Source organism: Symphalangus syndactylus, chromosome 10 (assembly GCF_028878055.3).
Source record: "Symphalangus syndactylus isolate Jambi chromosome 10, NHGRI_mSymSyn1-v2.1_pri, whole genome shotgun sequence".
Lineage (NCBI taxonomy): Eukaryota > Metazoa > Chordata > Mammalia > Primates > Hylobatidae > Symphalangus > Symphalangus syndactylus.
In genome coordinates, this window is record NC_072432.2 from 135,459,539 (window position 1) to 135,480,846 (window position 21,308).

The 21,308-nt window shown below is 46.1% G+C and overlaps 1 protein-coding gene across 11 annotated transcripts in view; it reads right to left on the bottom strand.

Annotated features, from left to right (window-relative positions):
* Nucleotides 1-10,010: 10,010 nt before the first annotated feature.
* RNF170 (ring finger protein 170) overlaps nt 10,011-21,308 on the bottom strand; it is a 48,458-nt gene continuing 37,160 nt past the window's right edge. For all 11 annotated transcript variants that reach the window (XM_055296119.2, XM_055296124.2, XM_063610992.1 and 8 more), the window contains 2 exons: nt 18,484-18,594; nt 10,011-13,164 (listed from right to left, as the gene is read on the bottom strand). In XM_055296119.2, the coding sequence (XP_055152094.1) occupies nt 12,895-13,164; nt 18,484-18,594 (381 nt within the window). In that variant the 3' untranslated portion in view covers nt 10,011-12,894. The remainder of the gene's footprint in view (nt 13,165-18,483; nt 18,595-21,308) is intronic.

The following is a 21,308-nucleotide window of genomic DNA, read 5'->3' on the forward strand; positions in this document are numbered from 1 at the left end:
TGAGATCCCATCTCTAAATTTTATACACATACACACACAGATATGTATTGCTAAAAAAAAACTAATGATCACCTGAGCCTTCAGCAAATGGTGATCTTTTTGCTGATGGAGAGTCTTGCCTTGATGTTGATGGCTGCTGACTGATCATGGTGGCGGTTGCTGAAGGTTGAGGTGGCTGTGGCAAGTTCTTAAAATGAGACAACAATGAAGTTTGCTGCATCGATTGACTCTTCCTTTCATTAAATATTTCTCTTTAGCAAGTAATGCTGTTTAATAGCATTTTGGTCACAGTAGAACTTCTTTAAGAATCGGAGTTAATCCTTTCAAACCCTGCCACTGCTTTATCAACTAGGTTTATTTAATATTCAAAATATTCTAAATCCCTTGTTGTCATTTCAACAATGTTCACAGCATCTTTACCAGAAGTAGATTCCATCTTCAGAAACTACTTTATTTGCTCATCTATAAGAAGCAACTCCTCATCTGTTCAAGTTTTATCATGAAATTGCAGCAACTCAGTCACATCTTCAGGATCCACTTTTAATTCTAGTTGTCTTGCTGTTTCTATCACACTTGCAGTGACTTCTTCCACCGAAGTCTTGAACAACTCAAAGCCACTCATGAGGGCTGGAATCAGTTTCTTCCAAACTCCTGTTAATGTTGATATTTTTCCTCCCATGAATTATTGATGTTCTTCAGGGCATCTAGAATGATGAATCCTTTCCAGAAGGTTTTCTACTGACTTTGCCCAGATCCATCAGAGGAATCACTATCTATGGCAGCTATAGGCTTACAAAATTTATTTCTTAGGTAATAAAACTTGAAAGTCAAAATACTCCTTGATTTATGGGGCTGCAGAATGGATGTTGTGTTACAGGCGTGAAAACAACATTCATCTCTTTGTACATCTCCATTAGAGCTCTTGGGTGACCAGGTGCATTGTCAATGAGCAGTATTATTTTGAAAGGAATCTTTTTTTCTGAGCAGTAGGTGTAACAGTGGACTTAAAATATTCAGTGAACCATGCTGTAAACAGATGTGCTGTCATCCAGGCTTTATTATTCCATTTATTGAGCACAGGCAGAGTAGATTTACCATTGTTCTTAAGACCAATAGGATTTTTGAAATGGTAAGTGAGCATTGGCTTCAACTTAAAGTCATCAGTTGCATCAGCCCCTAACAAGGGAGTCAGCCAGTCCTGTGACACTTTGAAGCCAAGCATTGAATCCTCCTTCCTGGCTACTGAAAGTCCTAGATGGCATCTTCTTCCAATAGAAGCCATTCTATCTACATTGAAAATCTGCTCTTAGTGTAGCCACCTTCGTTAATTATCTGAGCTGGATCTTCTGGAGAACTCTCTGCAGCTTCTCCATCAGCACATGCCGCTTCACTTTGCACTTTTATGTTATGGAGATTGCTTCTTGTCTTAAACCTCCTGAACCGACCTCTGCTAGCTTCCAACTTTGTTCTGCAGTTTCCTCACCTCTCTCAGCCTTCACAAAATTGAACAGAGTTGGGGGGGATTTGGTTTAAGGGAAGACCATTTAAACTTTTTTTTTTTTTTGAGACTGAGTCTCGCTCTTTAGCCCAGGCTGGAGTGCAGTGGTGCAATCTCTGCTCACTGCAACCCCCACCTCCCAGGTTAAAGCGATTCTCCTGCCTCAGCCACCCATGTAGCTGGGATTATAGGTGCGCACCACCACACCCAGCTAATTTTTATATTTTTAGTAGAGACTGGGTTTCACCATGTTGGCCAGGCTGGTCTCGAACTCCTGACCTCAAGTGATCCTCCCACTTTGGCTTCCCAAAGTGCTGGGATTATAGGTGTGAGCCATGGCACCCAGCCCATTTAAACTTTCTCCATATCAGCATTAAGGCTGCTTAGCTTTTTTATTATTCGTGTGTTCACTGGAATAGCACTTCTAATTTCCCTCAAGAATTTTTCCTTTACGCCAGGCGCGTTTGCTCGCACCTGTAATCCCAGCACTTTGGGAGGCTGAGGTGGGCAGATCACGAGGTCAGGAGATCGAGACCATCCTGGCTAACATAGTGAAACCCCATCTCTACTAAAAATACAAAAAAAACCCCCAAAAATTAGCTGGGCATGGTGGTGGGCACCTGTAGTCCCAGCTACTTGGGAGGCTGAGGCAGGAGAATGGCGTGAACCTGGGAGGCGATGGTTGCAGTGAGCCGAGATTGCGCCACTGCACTCCAGCCTGGGCGACAGAGCGAGACTCTGTCTCAAAAAAAACCATTTTTTTTTTCCTTTACATTCACAACTTGGCTGTTTGGCACAAGAGGTCTAGCTTTCAGCCTGTTGTGCCTTTCAACATGCCTTCCTCACTACGCTTGATCATTTCTACCTTATGATTGAAAGTAAGAATCTTAGCGAAGACTTAGTGGGCATTGGTAGGGTTATTAATTGGCCTAATTTCAATGTTGTTGTGTCTCAGGGAATAGGGAGGCCCAAGGAGAGCGAGAGAGATGAGGGAATGGCCAGTCAGTGGTGAGTGGGAACATATACAACTTGTATCAATTAAGCTCACCGTAAGTGGGTGCAGTTTGTAGCACTCCAAAACAAAGATCAGTAGTAACATCAAAGATCACTGATCACGGATCACCATAACAGCTACAATAATAATAAGAAAGTTTGCAATATTGCAAGAACTACCAAAATGTGACAAAGAGACATGGCTTGAGTACGTGCTGCTGGAAAAATGGTGCCAACGGACTTGCTTGAAGCAGCGATGCCACAAACATTCAATTTGTAAAAAGTACAATATCTGCAAAAATCAATAAAGCAAATTACAATAAAGTGAGGTCTGCCAGTACCAAAATACCAGAATAGTAGTTTATTAGCATTACCATGGATATTGAGACCGCTGGGAATATCTCTGAGGTCCTCTGTGCCTGTGTTTGATAAATGTCAGAATGGATAGCATTGTGAACTGAAAAAGTGTATTTCAACTTAGAGTTCCCTGAAATTGTTTTCTCATTCATTGATTCAACAAATAGTTACTGACTATGCTGCATGCATAGTTCCGGGGGCTTGGGATACGTTAGTGAAGGAGATTTCTGTCCTCAGGGAGCTAATGTTCTCGTGGTTATTAGGGAGGCAGATAGCAAACACGTGACCACAGAGTATGTTAGCTGGTGAGAGGTGCTCTGTGGGCTGAGGGAGTTGCGCAAGTTTCCTTATGGTGGACAGGACAGGCCTAAGAGAGGAAATGGCTATTGTGCAAAGATCTGGAGTTGGTGAGAGTTGGCTGTGAGGATGCCCAGCGGAGGAGCCTAGCAGTCAGAGGGACTGGCCAGGGCAGAGCTCCTGAGGCTGGGCGTCTTTGGCCTGCTCAGAGGACAGCAAGGAGGGCTGAATGGCTGGAGCAGAGTGAGCTGCGGGGACAAATGTGAGATGAGGTTAGAGAGGAAATGAGCGACCAAGGTCACGTGGGGCCTTGCAGGCTGGCGTGAGGACTTTACCTTTACTCTGTGGGAAAGGGAGAGCAGGCTTTCCAGCAGAGTCACACCTGAGATGATCATCGGGCTGCGTTGCACGTAGGTAGCCGGGCACTTGGGGCCTGGGAGACTGCCTGGAAGGTCGCTGTGATCCTTTAGGTGAGAAGTGAGGGTGGCTTAGACCTGGGCGGCAGCCATGACGGAGTAAGAAGTGATCTTTCCTTGTCTTCTGCCCTTTCCTGTCTTTCCCTTGCTTTATTTATTGATCTTTATGTGTTGAGCACTACTGTGGTGGCAGGCATGACGGTACATCTGCGAATATCTGGGTGGACAAAACTAACATTGTCTCTGTTTTCATAGAGCTTGTATTCTAGTGAGAGGCAGACAGACAATGGAAATGTCAATACGATTATGCTGTGCTGAGATGTCTGAATGCCTCAGAGTGCCCTGGGGTAAGGGGAGGGGAGGGTCACTGCCTACTTTTGCTGGAGTAGTTGGGTAGTCTGAGTGAGGAGGGAACATTTAACCTGAGAACCAAAGGATGGAAACACAGTCTAGTAACGTGAAGCATAAAAGTGGTGAGGCTGAAGGGAGCATTCGGTCATGGGGTATATGCTGAGGCCCTGACCTGCATCCAACTGTACAGGCAGGAGAGTTCTGTGTGTCCAGGCACGCAACAGCCTCTTAATGGGTCTGCTCACTTGCACGGCTGCTCTCCTCTGATGAACCCTACACACGGTAGTCAGAATGACCTTTTAAAAATGTTTGTTAGATCATGTCTTCCCACTGCACTTAAATCCAAATCAACAGCCTTCCTACTTCTTCAACCTCACTTCATGCCCTCCTACCAGCTCCCTGGGCTCTGCCACCACAGCCCCCATTGGGCTCCTGGACACACAGAACTCTCCTTGGACTGCGGTGGTAGCAGAAGGTATAGACTGATGGGATTCGACATGTCAATGGTAGAAATGCCAGGGCTTGTTGATAGATGGTTATAAGAGTAAGAGAGGAGGCTGTGGCTCACGCCTGTAATCTCAGCAATTTGGGAGGCCGGGACTGGCAGGTTACCTGAGATCAGGAGTTCAAGACCAGCCTGGCCAGGGTTTAGTAGAAACCCTGTCTCTACTAAAAATACAAAAATTAGTTGGGTGTGGTGGTGGGCACCTGTAGCCCCAGCTACTCAGGAGACTGAGGCAAGAGAATCGCTTGAGCCCAGGAAGTGGATGTTGCAGTGAGCCGAGATTGTGCCATTGCACTCCAGCCTGGGTGACAGAGTGAGACTCTGTCTCAAAAAAAAAAAAAAAGGAAAAGAAAGAATAAGCCTGCCTGCCTGCCTGCCTGCCTGCCTGCCTGCCTGCCTGCCTGCCTTCCTTCCTTCCTTCCTTCCTTCCTTCCTTCCTTCCTTCCTTCCTTCCTTCCTTCCTTCCTTCCTTTCTTTCTTTCCCTCTCTGGCCCAGGCTACAATCTACTCGGCTTGCTGCTGCCCGCGCCGCGGACTGCCTGGGACTGCCGGCGCGCCCCACCGCTGCCTGCCTTTTCTCCTTTGGATGCAGTCACGCGTTCGCCATCTTGGCCACGCTGGTCGCCAGCTCCTGACGCCGAGTGCTCTGCCCGCCTCAGCCTCCCGAGGTACTGGGACTACAGACAGAGTCTCGCTCACCCAGTGCTCGGTGTTGCCCGGGCTGGAGTGCGGTGGCGTGGTCTGGCCTCGCGACAGCCTCTACCCCCCGGCCGCCTGCCTTGGCCTGCCAGGGTGCTGGGATTGCAGCCCCTGCCCGGCCGCCGCCCCATCTGGAAGGTGGGGAGCGCCTCTGCCCGGCCGCCCCGTCTGGGAGGTGAGGAGCGCCTCTGCCCGGCCGCCCCGTCTGGGAAGTGAGGAGTGCCTCTGCCCGGCCACCCATCGTCTGGGAAGTGAGGAGCGCCTCTGCCCGGCCGCCCCGTCCGGGAAGAAGTGAGGAGCGCCTCTGCCCGGCTGCCCCATCCGGGAAGAAGTGAGGAGCGCCTCTGCCCGGCCGCCCCGTCCGGGAAGAAGTGAGGAGCGCCTCTGCCCGGCCGCCCCGTCTGGGAAGTGAGGAGCGCCTCTGCCCGGCCACCCATCGTCTGGGAAGTGAGGAGCGCCTCTGCCCGGCCACCCACCGTTTGGGAAGTGAGGAGCGCCTCTGCCCGGCCGCCCCGTCTGGGAAGTGAGCAGCGCCTCTGCCCGGCCACCCCGTCCGGGAAGAAGTGAGGAGCGCCTCTGCCCGGGCGCCCCGTCCGGGAAGAAGTGAGGAGCGCCTCTGCCCGGCCGCCCCGTCCGGGAAGAAGTGAGGAGCGCCTCTGCCCGGCCGCCCCGTCCGGGAAGAAGTGAGGAGCGCCTCTGCCCGGCCGCCCCGTCCGGGAAGAAGTGAGGAGCGCCTCTGCCCGGCCGCCCCGTCCGGGAAGAAGTGAGGAGCGCCTCTGCCCGGCCGCCCCGTCCGGGAAGAAGTGAGGAGCGCCTCTGCCCGGCCGCCCCGTCCGGGAAGAAGTGAGGAGCGCCTCTGCCCGGCCGCCCCGTCTGGGAAGTGAGGAGCGCCTCTGCCCGGCCGCCCCGTCCGGGAAGAAATGAGGAGCGCCTCTGCCCGGGCGCCCCGTTCGGGAAGAAGTGAGGAGCGCCTCTGCCCGGCCGCCCCGTCCGGGAAGAAGTGAGGAGCGCCTCTGCCCGGCCGCCCCGTCCGGGAAGAAGTGAGGAGCGCCTCTGCCCGGCCGCCCCGTCTGGGAAGTGAGGAGCGCCTCTGCCCGGCCGCCCCGTCCGGGAAGAAATGAGGAGCGCCTCTGCCCGGGCGCCCCGTCCGGGAAGAAGTGAGGAGCGCCTCTGCCCGGCCGCCCCGTCCGGGAAGAAGTGAGGAGCGCCTCTGCCCGGCCACCCATCGTCTGGGAAGTGAGGAGCGCCTCTGCCCGGCCACCCACCGTTTGGGAAGTGAGGAGCGCCTCTGCCCGGCCGCCCCGTCTGGGAAGTGAGGAGCGCCTCTGCCCGGCCGCCCCATCCGGGAAGAAGTGAGGAGCGCCTCTGCCCGGCCGCCCCGTCCGGGAAGAAGTGAGGAGCGCCTCTGCCCGGCCACCCATCGTCTGGGAAGTGAGGAGCGCCTCTGCCCGGCCACCAACCGTCTGGGAAGTGAGGAGCGCCTCTGCCCGGCCACCCACCGTCTGGGAAGTGAGGAGCGCCTCTGCCCGGCCACCCACCGTCTGGGAAGGGAGGAGCGCCTCTGCCCGGCCGCCCCGTCTGGGAAGTGAGGAGCGCCTCTGCCCGGCCACCCATCATCTGGGAAGTGAGGAGCACCTCTGCCCGGCCACCCATCGTCTGGGAAGTGAGGAGCGCCTCTGCCCGGCCACCCACCATCTGGGAAGTGAGGAGCGCCTCTGCCCGGCCACCCATCATCTGGGAAGTGAGGAGCGCCTCTGCCCGGCCACCCATCGTCTGGGAAGTGAGGAGCGCCTCTGCCCGGCCACCCATCGTCTGGGAAGTGAGGAGCGCCTCTGCCCGGCCACCCTATCTGGGAAGTGAGGAGCGCCTCTGCCCGGCCGCCCTGTCTGGGAAGTGAGGAGCGCCTCTGCCCGGCCACCCATCGTCTGGGAAGTGAGGAGCGCCTCTGCCCGGCCTCCCATCGTCTGGGAGGTGAGGAGCGCCTCTGCCCGGCCGCCCCGTCCGGGAAGAAATGAGGAGCGCCTCTGCCCGGGCGCCCCATCCGGGAAGAAGTGAGGAGCGCCTCTGCCCGGCCGCCCCATCCGGGAAGAAGTGAGGAGCGCCTCTGCCCGGCCACCCATCGTCTGGGAAGTGAGGAGCGCCTCTGCCCGGCCACCCACCATCTGGGAAGTGAGGAGCGCCTCTGCCCGGCCGCCCCGTCCGGGAAGAAGTGAGGAGCGCCTCTTCCCGGCCACCCATCGTCTGGGAGGTGAGGAGCGCCTCTGCCCGGCCACCCGTCGTCTGGAAAGTGAGGAGCCCCTCTGCCCGGCTGCCCCATCTGGGAAGTGAGGAGTGCCTCTGCCCGGCCACCCATCATCTGGGAGGTGAGGAGCGCCTCTGCCCGGCCGCCCATCGTCTGGGAAGTGAGGAGCGCCTCTGCCCGGCCACCCATCGTCTGGGAAGTGGGGAGCGCCTCTGCCCGACCACCCATCGTCTGGGAAGTGAGGAGCGCCTCTGCCCGGCCACCTATCGTCTGGGAAGAAGTGAGGAGCGTCTCTGCCTGGCCACCCCGTCTGGGAAGTGAGGAGCCCCTCTGCCGGGCCGCCCCGTGTCTGGGTAGAAGTGAGGAGCTCCTCTGCCTGGCCGCTCCGTCTGGGAGGTCTACCACGGAGGCCAGAAGCAATGTGGGGGCTGGACGTGGTGGCTCACGCCTGTGGTCCCGGCACTCTGGGGGGCGAGGCGGGTTGATCACTTCGGGCTAGGAGTTCGAGACCAGTCTGGCCAACTTGGCGAAACATGAAGAATACAACAGACAAACCAACCAACCAACTCAATGACAACAAAACAGGTCTACCCTGGAGTCATACTCTAATTTTTTCTATTTTCCTCCCTTTCTGATCCTTTATCCCACTTTCTTTTTCTTCCTCTTCCTTCTCCCTCTTCTTTGTCAAATAGAGGATTGAGTTATTATCACTGATCCATATAAAGTCCCTCTCTCATTTATTTTAACTCCCACCCCCATTTCTATTCCCCGACTTCCCATGTGCAACCTTCCTAATATGTTTGATACGCATCTTTTTGTTTGTATGTATTTTTAGAAAATGTTTATTGTTTTTGTATGCAAAAAAAATTAATTAAAAAAAAAAAGAAACTGTACTTCAAGTACCTATAAAAAAAAAAAAAAAAAGAAAGAATAAGAGAGGGATTCAGATATTAACACAGAATTAAGCTTGCACTTCTGACTTGAGTGTTTTGAGATGGGATCTCCTGTCACACAGGCTGGACTGCAGTGGTGCAACCCACAAGGCTCACTGGAGCCTTCACTTCTGGGCCCAAGTGATCCTCCCACTTCAGCCTCTGGAGTAGCTAGGACTACAGGCATGCACCACCACGTCTGGCTAATTTTATTTGTAGAGACGGGGGTCTCATTATGTTGCCCAGGCTGGTCTCAAACTCCTGGACTCAAGTGATCCTCCTGCCTCGGCCTCCCAAAGTGCTGGGATGATAGGTGTGAGCCACCACACTGGCCTGGCTTGAGCATTTAAATGGATGGATGGTGGTTCCTTTTACTGAGAGTCAGACGGTCTTTAATAAAAAGAAGGGAGCTATTTCCGCCAGCAAAGTAAAGGCCTTGGCGGGGAAGAAGTGATTTAGGAAAACTAGGTTGTCACCTGGGAGGTGCAGGAATGTCAGAAGAGAATGAACGTTTAAGACACTTCAGAGAAGCTGGGGGCCCAAGCCACTCAAGCGGCACCCAAGGATCACCTGCCAACAGGTGCCCTGTTGGTGTCTGTGATCATTAATCCATCTAGAATGAAACTGGTCAATGTGGTGTCCCTCAGCCAAGTTCTCTTCCTTGTTCCCTTTTCTTGTTTCCTGTCTTCCAGTGATCCATAACTTGGAAATGAAATATATACTTTTATTACCTGTTGAATATAATCCTTATATTTCCTTATTTCAAAATGGTAAACTTATCATTGGTATGGGGAATTACATATAATTTATTTATTCATTTTTTTTTTTTTTTTTTTTTGAGATGGAGTCTCACTCTGTCACCCAGGCTGGAGTGCAATGGCGTGATCTCAGCTCACTGCAACCTCAGCTCACTGCAACCTGCCTTCCAGGTTCAAGCGATTCTCCCGTCTCAGCCTCCCAAGTAGCTGGGACTACAGGCGCGTGTCACCACACCTGGCTAATTTTTGTATTTTAGTAGAGATGGGGTTTCACTATGTTGGCCAGGCTGGTCTCAAACTCCTGACCTTGTGATCTGCCCGCCTTGACCTCCCAAAGTGCTGGGATTACAGGTGTGAGCCACTGCGCCCAGCCGAATTACATATAATTTAAAACAAAATTTGTTGCATTGAACTGAATGTTGAATTTTTCTTTGTTAAACATCTCCATGACTAAATTTTCACTGTAGTCTGCAAATTAATTTATTTGCTTAATAGAAAAATAATTTTCAGCACTGGGCATGGTGGTTCACACCTGTAATCCCAGCACTTTGGAAGGCTGAGCCTGGGAGTTTGAGACCAGCCTGGGCAACACAGCTAGACCATGTATGTACAAACTTTTTTTTTTTTTTTAATTAGCCAGGTGTGGTGGCACACACCTATAGTCCCAGCTACTTGGGAGGCTGAGACAGGAGGATCACTTGAGCCCAGGAATTTGAGGCTGCAGTGAGCTATGATTGTAACACTGCACTCCAGCCTGGGCAACAGAGTGAGACCCTGTCTCTGACCAAAAAACAAACACACAAACAAAATAAAAAACCTAACAAAATTAATTAGAAATATGATGAGATATTGGATGTCCATTAGTGATAACGAAAGCCATTGCAACCATTATACTGAATGCTCTTTCAGGAGTTCTGAAAGCAAACAAATGTTAAAGAAACAGAAAAATAACACCTTTAAAATGTTTTAGATATGTTGCTTTTATTCAAAAGAATAAAATGCTTGACAAACTCTTTAATCACAAGGTTTGAACCAAACCACCAGTCTTCTACAACAACTCTGTGAGGTAGGTATCTGCATAGCCACAAGGGATCCACACAGTCCTTTCTTCCCTAGTACCTCTCAAACACTGAGAATTGTAGTATTTGAAACCACTGTTCTAGTGGGCAGTTAGAACAGTTGTTTTCCCCATCTTGTTCCCCACAGAGCTGCCCAAGTTATTATCTGCTCCTGGGGTTGGACCATCTGTTTTATGACAGTTATGATATTGTTGTTTAAAAAAAATCCAGATTGTTACTTTGATTTATATGATCTAACTCTGAATCACAGAAGTATTACTATGATGTTCAAAACACTGATTGACTCTACTTGCTTTAAAAACTCTCAGATCTCTTCTGCATTTATCATCAGAGATCAGTAAAGATGACAATAAGCACGTCTAAAGTTCTGAGATGTTAGCACATACCCTTTTCACAATTTAGTAAGCTTTAAGACCATTTAGTATTTTTTTATGTTACAAAATTTGGTACAATACACCTCTTTCAGGAAAGTCTTAGTAGTAACTCCAAATATTATAATTATTGTAACCAGAATTGTGACACTTGGAGCAGAACGCATGCACACAAAATAAAATCCTGTCAAAAAATGACATCACTATTCCCCCACACCAAATGTATAATTGGTAGGAAATGCATTTCCAGTCTGGTACATGGCAGTGTGACAAACTCCTACTCACTCGCTTTTCAAGTTGGTGACTGCAGCTGAAATGTTTTTCTGTGATGTATGCCACCCTTTTACCTATTTGATTTGGAAGTGCAGAATTTGGATTCATGCAGTCTTTAGGTGTCATCTCCACAAACCTTTCCTCTTAGGAGTGCCTAAGCTGTCTCACTCTGATGGAGGTATAATGTAGCACGAAAGACTTCCGAAGAACCAGTTTCTCTCTTGCCGTTCCTCTTAACAACTTTCACGTCTATCTAAACATTCTATGCAGGAGTTCTACTAAGAGATTTTGGTTTAATGCCACTTTGATCAGTTATTCGTTGTATGACTTCATTCAAAAACACTTTCATCAATAGCATGGGGATTGTATCTATGAAAGGGAAGTTGGTGTCCTGCGTTCCTCACAAAATTATCCAAAGGATAAAATGAAAAGTATGTGAGAAACCTGCTTTAATTATAATGTGCTATGTTTAAGCATTATTGTCTTTCTCTATGACAAGCAACAGCTCTGTCCTAGGTCCAAATTAGAAAAACACATATTGATATTTCATTCAGAATCTCATTAATTGGTAGCTGATCTGATTAGCTAGAGAGAATGTGAGAGATTTTCTCCTTATCTCCCAGTCTGCATATAGTGAAGCTCACTAATAAATTAATGGATGATATTAATAGCAGTGATCTCAGATGACAATGCTAACACTGACTCCTGGGCATCCCCTCACATCCTGCCGTCATACATTCACCAATGAGCAACGCCAGCTGAAGTGAGTAAGATCTCCCAATACCGTGTGGTATTGAGTCTTCTCAGATATGTTCACTTGTTTAGCTCAAGACATGAATCTGAGCTGTGTGCTGCCATCCTGAGACAGTATTATAAAAATTTCTGACAACAGAAAACTAACCAAGTTTGTCCAATCTGTTGCTACAGCTAACCAGTAATTTCTTTTGTCAAATGTAAATACTGTTCCCAGTACCTTCCTATGGGCCTGATGCTCAAAGACACGAAGATTCACCTTCCTCAGAAATGCTTCAGGCTACTCTGTGTTTGCAGCATCACCCAGGTTCCTAAAACAATCTTCCCTTTACAATTACTTTTATATGTACTACGAAAGGATGAGCTCTTGTTTAAATGTCTAACTGTGAACATCAAGTGTGCTGACTGGAGATAAATGTTTTTCATCTTTTTTTTTTTTTTTTTTTTTTTTTGAGAGGGAGTCTCGCTCTGTCGCCCAGCTGGAGTGCAGTGGCGCGATCTGCCTCCCGGTTCACGCCATTCTTCTGCCTCAGCCTTCCGAGTAGCTGGGACTACAGGTGCCCACCACCACGCCTGGCTAATTTTTTGTATTTTTAGTAGAGACGGGGTTTCACCATGTTAGCCAGGATGGTCCTGATCTCCTGACCTCGTGATCCACCCACCTCGGCCTCCCAAAGTGCTAGGATTACAGGCGTGAGCCACCCCGCCCGGCCATGTTTTCCATCTTAATTCTTCTATTGATTAAAATGTATTCTGTAAACTAGAATATGATGATATCAAAGTATGAAGTTCAAGTTTCTTCTTTCAGTTTCAGCTGATAACAAATAATTAATTATACCAGAATGAAAAAGCAGAACTGCTCCAAATGCACAAAACTTAGCTAGCACTAAAAGAAATACTGAATTTTCCCCAATAGTATATAATATTTTATTGTAACAAAAAAATTTAGATGAGTTTCACAGCTATATATTATCATATAGGTACCTGCTGAGAAGGATAAAGTGGATAAACTGAAATTTAACAATATTTTACTATACATCCAATTAATCTAAGTAATTCTGGGGAAAAGAAAAATATATAAAAGCATCCCTTTTTATATAATTCTATATTTTTTCCAGACAACATAGAATCAAGATACAACTGTAGATCATTATAATTCTAAACTTAATATTAGAACTTGAAACATGTGAAAATTCCAGTTATATATTCCTAGGCATTTGTCAAATGATAATCAAATGTTTGTCTTACAGTGGTTTTATATTTGTGAGATAATACTCCATTGCTTCATTGCTTTATACCGCCATGGGTCCTTCTGTTTGATATTCTACATTAGCTCAGATATCCTAGTAAACTCAGTTTTGTTTTCTTTTTCATCTGGTTAGCCTTTGGGTTATCACTTCTCGATACATAATAGAGATGTAGATAAGCAATAAAAAGATGACAAAGAAATCATCTAGAAAGCCTAGAATTCCAAACAAGGCTTCAGGTACAAAATCTAGAGGTGATATAAGATAGAAAAAAGCTCCCATTAAACAAAGTATTATCCTGATGCGAAACATCCAGAAAAGGCCCCCGACTGAAAACATTTCCCTGAATGCGTGCCTCAGTAAAGTGGGTAGATCCATAATTCTCTCCATAATCTGGCAGAGGGAAAAACAAGTATTATGATTTAGCATCTAATGTGTCATATTTCAAAATAATATAATTTCCTAACTATGTGTAAACATTGTTAAGATGAGTTAAGTTGAATTAAGGAGTTACACATTGATTGAACATCATATTTTCTAATTATGTGTTGTATTTAAAAATAGCTCTTTGAATACTAGTTCTTACAGAATAGATCTTATTGCAGATAGTTGAAAGGCAACTAAAGTGTCATCAAGCTTAAAATATGGGATATAGTAATGCAAAACTCAAGTGACATCTGATTTGAGTTAGTAAAATAAACCAAAGAACCTAGTGCGCAGGATTAGATTCTGAGACTTGAGCTTAAGTCTCAGCTTTAAAGTCAGACAGATCTGGGTTTGAATTCAAAATCAATCACTTATTAGCCAGGTGATCTTAGGAACAGTTGCTTAACCTACTAGAGATAATTCAACAACTAACTGTGTATTTATGTGCAAGGACTGTTAAGAACGAAAAGGTTCCCTGGCAAGCGGACTAAAAATTCAAAAGAAAAAAATAACTAAAAGAGATACTGTGTATATGAAAGACCTTTATAACTTGCCAGACAACATAGAAGTGATTATACATTAAAGACATAGGAACTCTGATGGCTTAAATAGTTTAAGAATAGCAGTGAAACGGATTCCTTCTGGTGAATCACTTCCTCTGGTCATTCCTCTGCTGTGTTTAACAATCTGTGTAACAGTCACACACCCAAACTCTAGACAGGCGTTTTATGTGACAAGTGCCAAATAAGTTGAGAGGGAGATGGAGACAAAAACCCAAAGAACTGAGCAAGTGAGGAGAAAATAGTTTTTGAAACCCCCAGACCAAGAGAAAATCATCTTGTGACTCCTTTTGGAACAATGGTCACCAAAGTACAGAATGGTTGTTTCATAATCACTTCCTATGTTCTGTGGAAGAACTAATATCTAAAGCAAAACAGCCTTACAGCTTTCACAAAGTTTATAGTAAATGACTTTAGATACTCTAACAAACAGCTAGCATGTCTTTTGAATACCTTTCTGTCCTTTTTCAGAGCTATTTTGTTCACTTGTAATAGAGTATCATCATTTATACAAAATCTTTAATAATTAGACAAGAAATATGAAATGGTTTAGTAAGAAATGTTTCTGCATAAACTTACTCCAACTTTGAAGGAGGCAGAATATTAAAGAGCTAAATACCTTTTTTATATTATAATTTCATCACATACCAGGCTTTCTTATTCATTAAATATCTGACACAAAAAATAATAATTGAGTAATAGTATGCTTCACATTTTAAAAATATGAAGGAAAAATTCTAAAGGCCGGATGCGGTGGCTCACACTGGTAATCCCAGCACTTTGAGAGGCCAAGGTGAGCAGATTACTTGAAGCCAAGAGTTTTGAGATCAGCCTGGAAAACAGGGCGAAACCCCGTCTCTACTAAACATACAAAAATTAGCTGGGCATGGTGGCACACACCTGTAATCCCAGCTAGTCAGGTGGCTGAAATATGAGAATTGTTTGAACCCAGGAGGCAGAGGTTGCAGTGAGCCGAGATCACGCCATTGCATTCTGGCCTGGGCGACAGAGCGAGACTCTGTCTCAAAAAGAAAAGAAATGAAAAGAAAAATGTTAAATGACTTTTTAAAGTTCAGTGGTAGCTCTTAAATTTGAAACAGGTTGCATTTTTAAAGAACCATCCTATTGATGTCACCGGAGGATATGTAAAAAAAAAATTGCTGGATCAAAATTGCAGAAGAGGCTCCCAAATAATTACGGAGGACAACATGATTGGATTTTTTTTTCTGCTCAATGAAAAATGGGTAAATCTACCCATTATCATCCATAACAGTTGAAATCTATGCCCTGAAATGTACACGACCTCACAGAACAAGGAACAATGGAGCATGAGCACATGTCTGTTTAACACTGAAGCGTCTGAATAGCTTAATATATTCAGCTGGGAGCAGCAGTATCAATTCTTATCTTAACAGTAATTCATTTATTCAACACATATTAAGGCATCGAATTTGGCACTGATGTAAATTTGGCAGTGGTAAATAAATAAAAATGGTCCTTACCCTTATGAAGCTTTTAGTTTACTGAGAGAAAGATAACGAACAAGAATTGAGTGTTGTCTATGATAAACGCCATGAAGGAAAGGTTCAGAGGGCAGCCACAGGGCAGGGAAAGCTTCTCCAAGGAGGGTCTACTTAAGATAGTTGTCATCTAAAGACTGGGAAATCACCATGAGAGCAGAAGGACAAGCATTCCATGCAGAGGAAGTGTCAGGTGTGACAGCCTTAAGGTGGAAGGAGTTTGTGTGTGTGCTGAGAGCGTAGAGCAGGGTGGCTGCAGGGTGGTGATTGAGGCAGTTAACAGAAGTTTGGAGAGGGAGGAAGGACCAGATCGTGTGGCACCTTGTAAGCCACAGTAAGGAGTTGGAACATTCAAAGACAATGGGCCACAAGTGGTGGCTCACGCCTGTAATCCCAGCACTTTGGGAGGCCGAGGTGGGAGGACCACTTGAGCCCAGGAGTTTGAGACCAGCCTGGCCAACGTGGCGAAACCCCATCTCTACAAAAAATATAAAAATTAGCCGGGTTGTGGTGGCATGCACCTGTAGTCCCATCTACTTGGGAGGCTGAGGTGGGAGGATGACTTGAGCCCAGGAGGCAAAGGTTGCAGCAAGCCAAGATTGCACCACTGCACTCGAGCCTGTCTCAAAACAAACAAAATAGAAGTTTTCAAACACAAGAGCATCATGGTCTCATTTATGTCTAGAAAACATGTGTCAAGCTGCTGTGACAAGGAAAAAAGTAGAAGTGAGGAGGCCACTGTGGTTGCCGTGAGCAGAGATGACAGGGCTGGACCAGCACAATGCCTACAGTGATTGAAAGAAGTGGACACAGCCTGGGCACAGTGGCTCCCACCTGTAATCCCAGCACTTTGGGAGGCTGAAGGGGTGGATTGCTTGAGCCCAGGAGTTCAAGGCCAGCCTGAGCAGCATGGCAAAACCCAGTCTCTACAAAAAATTAGCCAGGTGTGGTGATGCACCCCTGTGGTCCCAGCTACTTAGGAGGCTGAGGCGGCCGGATGGCCTGAGCCTGGAAGGTTGAGGCTGCAGTGAGCCGTGATCACACCACTGCACTCCAGCCTGGGAAAGAGTGAGAATCTGTCTCCAACAACAACAACAACACAGCCAAGACATTTTTGTTCTTTTTGAGACAGGGTCTCACTCGATCACCCAGGCTGGAGTGCAGTGACGTGATCCTGGCTCATTGCAACCTCTGCCTCCCGGGCTCTAGCAGTCCTCCCACCTCAGCCTCCCAAGTAGCTGAGACTACAGGTGCGCACCACCATGCCTGACTAATTTTTGTATTTTTTTGGTAGAGACAAGGTCTTGCTAAGTTGCCCAGGCTGGTCTCAAACTCCTGAGCTCAAGTGATCTGCCTGCCTCAGTCTCCCAAAGTGCTGGGATTACAGGCATGAGCCACTGTGCCCAGCCAGCGAGAATATGTTGATGCAGTAAAAATAATAGGACACCCCAAAAATGGAAAAGATAGGATTACTTATAGACCAGATGAGAGGAATGAAGAAGAGGAGGAAATCAAAACTGAGAAAAGAACAGACTATGTCAAGGAGGGAATCAGCTCAATACTCCACGTGTTAAGTTAGGGACGCCTGTGGAGCACCCACACTGAAATGGAAGTGAAGCAGTTGGATCTACAGAGTCTGGAGCTCAGAGGACAGGTCTGGGATGTCCATATAAATTTGGATTTAGTACATTCTAGTTTTTGAAGTACTTATTCAGTTTTACATTTCTAAGAATGTGTTAGATTTTGATAAAACAAGAATGAGTAAAATGTGCTAGTTTTTGATTTATCATATACTTCTAGGGTAAGGGGAAGAAAGGTTATCTGTAGTGTTCTGCTTTTAAATAGCTAAGATGACATATAAACATATCCCTCCCAACTTTTTTTGTTTTTTTAGACGGAGTCTCACTCTGTTGCCCAGGCTGGAGTGCAGTGGCATGATCTCAGCTCACTGCAACCTCTGCCTCCTGGGTTCAAGTGATTCTCCTGCCTCAGCCTCCCAAGTAGCTGGGACTACAGGCACAAACCACCATACCCAGCTAATTTTTGTATTTTTAGTAGGGACGGGGTTTCATCATGTTGATCAGGCTGGTCTCAAACTCCCGACCTCAAATGATCTGCCCACCTCAGCCTCCCAAAGTGCTGGGATTACAGGTGTGAGCCACTGTGCCCAGCCTAAACCTGGAATTTTTTGGAGTTTCACTCTTGTCACCCAGGCTGGAGTGCAGTGGCGTGATATCAGCTCACTGCGACCTCTGCCTGCCAGGTACAGGTGATTCTCCAGCCTCAGCCTCCCGAGTAGCTAGGATTACAGGTGCCTGCCACCACACCCAGCTAATTTTTATATTTTTAGTAGAGACAGGGTTTCACCATGTTGGCCAGGCTGGTCTTGAACTGCTGACAGCTCAGGTGATCCACCCGCCTCGGCCTCCCAAAGTGCTGAGATTATAGGCGTGAGCCACCACCCCCAGCCAACCTGGAATTTTTTAAGGGAATATTTCAAACGGGGCTAGGGCAAATAGAATAAACCACAACTGTGAAACTTGAAGTTTTCAATTGTAACTTTTCTCAAAAGACAAACCGTGTTTTAGTATCACATAGAAGTAAATAATTTTCTATTTCCCTCTAATTTTTTCTATTGCTTTTCTGCTAGTTTCTCTTTCATAAAAACTTTTATAATGCTGTTTTTTTTTTTTTTTTTTTTTGAGAAAGAGAATTGTAGTCCTTGGGAAAGCTGTAATGTAGTGATTGGCAGCAATGAAGGTAAAAACTTGACCCAACACATATAATGAGATTTTTTTTTCTTTTTCTTTTCTTGTTTTTTTGAGGAAGAGTCTCACTGCCACCCAGGTGGGAGTGCAATAGTGCGATCATGGCTCACTATAGCCTCGACCTCCTAGGCTCAGGTGATCCTCCCATTTCAGCCTCCCAAGAAGCAGGGACTACAGACATGTGCCAACACTCTTGGCCAATTTTTTGGTATTTTTTATAGAGATGGGGTTTCATCATGTTTCCCAGGCTGGTCTCAAACTCCTGGGCTCAAGTGATCCACCTGCCTTGGCCTCCCAGAGTGCTAGGATTACAGGCGTTAGCCACAGTGCCTGGCCAAGATTTCTCATAGTCAAAGAATACTTGCTGGTAAACCTCACTTTACAAAAGAGAAGAAATGTGTCTTCCTCTAACTTTGAATGTGCTTTAGCATTACTTACAGATCTGGGTTGCCCTGAGAATCTCCGGTTATAATCATTAATATCCTGATGTAGTCTCACAATATCCTGAGACTGATCATCTTCACCAAATACTGTTAGGAGTAAGGTTACCTGTATATTACAGAAAAAAAAAATATTTCAACTTTCTGCGTCATTATGTTGTTTTCATTTTGTGTTATTATTCAATAGAATGATAAAGGCTTCTATATTTATATTTCACTCATTTTTAAATAAAGGCAACCTGGGAGGGGAGTAAGTAACTGCTTTGCAATAAAATCCAATGCAGCATAGATTTTGAACTCCTATAAAATAGGCACCATATCCAACTACTGGTCTAATATTTTCCTGTGCACACCAGGGATAAATTCAGTAGTTCTCTATTTGGGCTAACAGATATTTGAAGATAAAAGAAGGATGAGGAAACATTCAGGAGGAAAGTGACATAAAATATATAACTGTCACTTTAAGACAGAAAAATTATGGTTTTCTTTTTCAGTATTAAAATAATGATTGGTTATTCTTACTGGTATTTGAAAAATCTTTGAATGCTACCAACCATAATATAAAGATTATGTTATTGCAGGGACCAGCTCTCAAACACCAATTCCTATTATAATAAAAAAAGAAATTTTTGATATTGTCATATAACATAATACATTTAACCCTGCTTCCTTCATGGTTGTGGTAACAAGGATACACAAATGTCCTAGGACCATACTGGGGTAATCTGACGGTGACAGTACCTTGAAAAATAAATACACTTTAGGACGTAGCACCCCTATAGAAAATGGTCACTAATGATTGTATGATGACATAAAAATGGGAAGGAGTGGTGGCCGATTTAGTTTTAAATCATTTAGTTGTTATTTTATCCTTCCTTAGTTCAGCTGTAAAACCAAGGCTTCCCACTGTTTAGATGCTTTCCAAACAGCTAAAAGAAGGCGTGACTAAGCACAGAAGGTGGTGAGAACAGTAGGTGCAGCCATCACTTCCTTCACAAATTTGTTAATAAAAATGCATTCTTTCAATACACATTAATGGAACACCTATGGCGGGCCAGGCACTCTGCTAAGTGCTAGGTATGCCAGAAAAGATGAAGTCAAAAGCCTGCTCCAGGGTGACTACAACACCCACAATGAAAGAGGAGGCAGACCTGGCCGACAGCCTTACATGGCCCTGGGGCAGGTGGAAGAATGCTGCTGTGAGACCTAGGATCTCTTCTGCCTGGGGTGGTCAGAAAGCCTGATACTGAGCCGAACCTGGAAATGGTGGTAGAACTGTGGTTGGTGTGCATGCGTTCAAGGGGAGAAGTGGTGAATGTGTTCCAGTCAGAGGCAGCAGCCTGTGTATTGCTATTTCCATGACCATTTACTGAAGGGGCCTACTGAAAACAGGAGGTAGAACAAGCATTTGCCATCTGTCTTGCCTCCAGGATGAATTACTCTTAGCTTAGGGACCCAAGACCTATTATATTAAGACAACTTTATCTCGACCTTCTGAGCCTCTAGTCAATTTATGGATGGTACACAGGATACCACCAGCTACTGTACACATGCCCTATGAAAAGCCATGGGCAGAACCAAGAAGAGGGAGGGCCTGGAACTATTTTTTTAATGTAAGACCTACTCCCTGGTTTGGATGTTGCTGACTGAGAGCAAAAGATGCCAAGAGCAAAAGATGCCAAGCAAATAAGCTTCAATTTTTTTTTTTTTAATTTTTTTTTTTGAGACAGTCTCGCTCTGTCTCCAGGCTGGAATGCAGTGACACCACCTCGGCTCACTGCAACCTCCACCTCCCAGGTTCAAGTGATTTTTCTGCCTCAGCCTCCCAAGTAGCTGGGACTACAGGTGTGCGCCACCATGCCCAGCTAATTTTTGTATTTTTAGTAGAGACTGGGTTTCACCATGTTGGCCAAGATGGTCTCGATCTCTTGACCTTGTGATCTGCCCGTCTCAGCCTCCCAAAGTGCTAGGATTACAGGCATGAGCCACTGCGCCTGGCCATAAGCTTCAATGTTGACTGCCTTGTGTCACGCATCAAATCAGCCAGAGAGGCATATAGAAACATCAGTTTTCCTCCTGACCATGTGGCCACAGTAAAATATGAAAGAGGCAGAATTTGGGAATGTAGAAGCAAGAATGGTAAGAAAATGACTTGGACCTCCCTCTTTGCACCAAAATAAGAGGGCAGTTGAGGGGAAACAGACGGCTACAATAAAGGCTGAAGGACAGAGAGAGAGAGAGAGAGAGTGTGTGTGAGAACATTCCACCCACGGGTAAGTGGAGGAATACTTTTTTTTTTAGGGATGTAATCTCGTTCTATTGCCCAGGCTGGAGTGCAGTCCCATGATCATAGCTCATTGCAGCCTCAACCTTCTGAGCTCAAGCAATCCCCCCACCTCAGCCTCCCAAGTAGCTGGGACTACAGGTATACACCACCACACCTGGCTAATTTTATTTTTTAAATTTTTTTGTAGAGATGGAATCTCATTTTGTTGCCCAAGCTGGTATTGAACTCCTGGCTTCAAGTGATCCTCCTGCCCTGGCCTCCCAAAGTTCTGGGATTACAGGCATGAGCTACTGTGCCCACCCTGTATTTTTATTTTAAATGAAAAATAAATATAAAGGAAATTATGAAAAACAGTATACAACTGACACAATGTCCTATTTTGTCATACTTAAAAACTGAGAATGTTGGTTTCTCAGAATTGTTCAGTATTTCATTTCTCCAGTTTATCAAAGAAATGGAGAGAATTTGGCATGTCTCATCTGCGTGACATTTCAGTCTCACGTTCATGCTTACTCCCTCCTCGGGTGGCTTCAGTG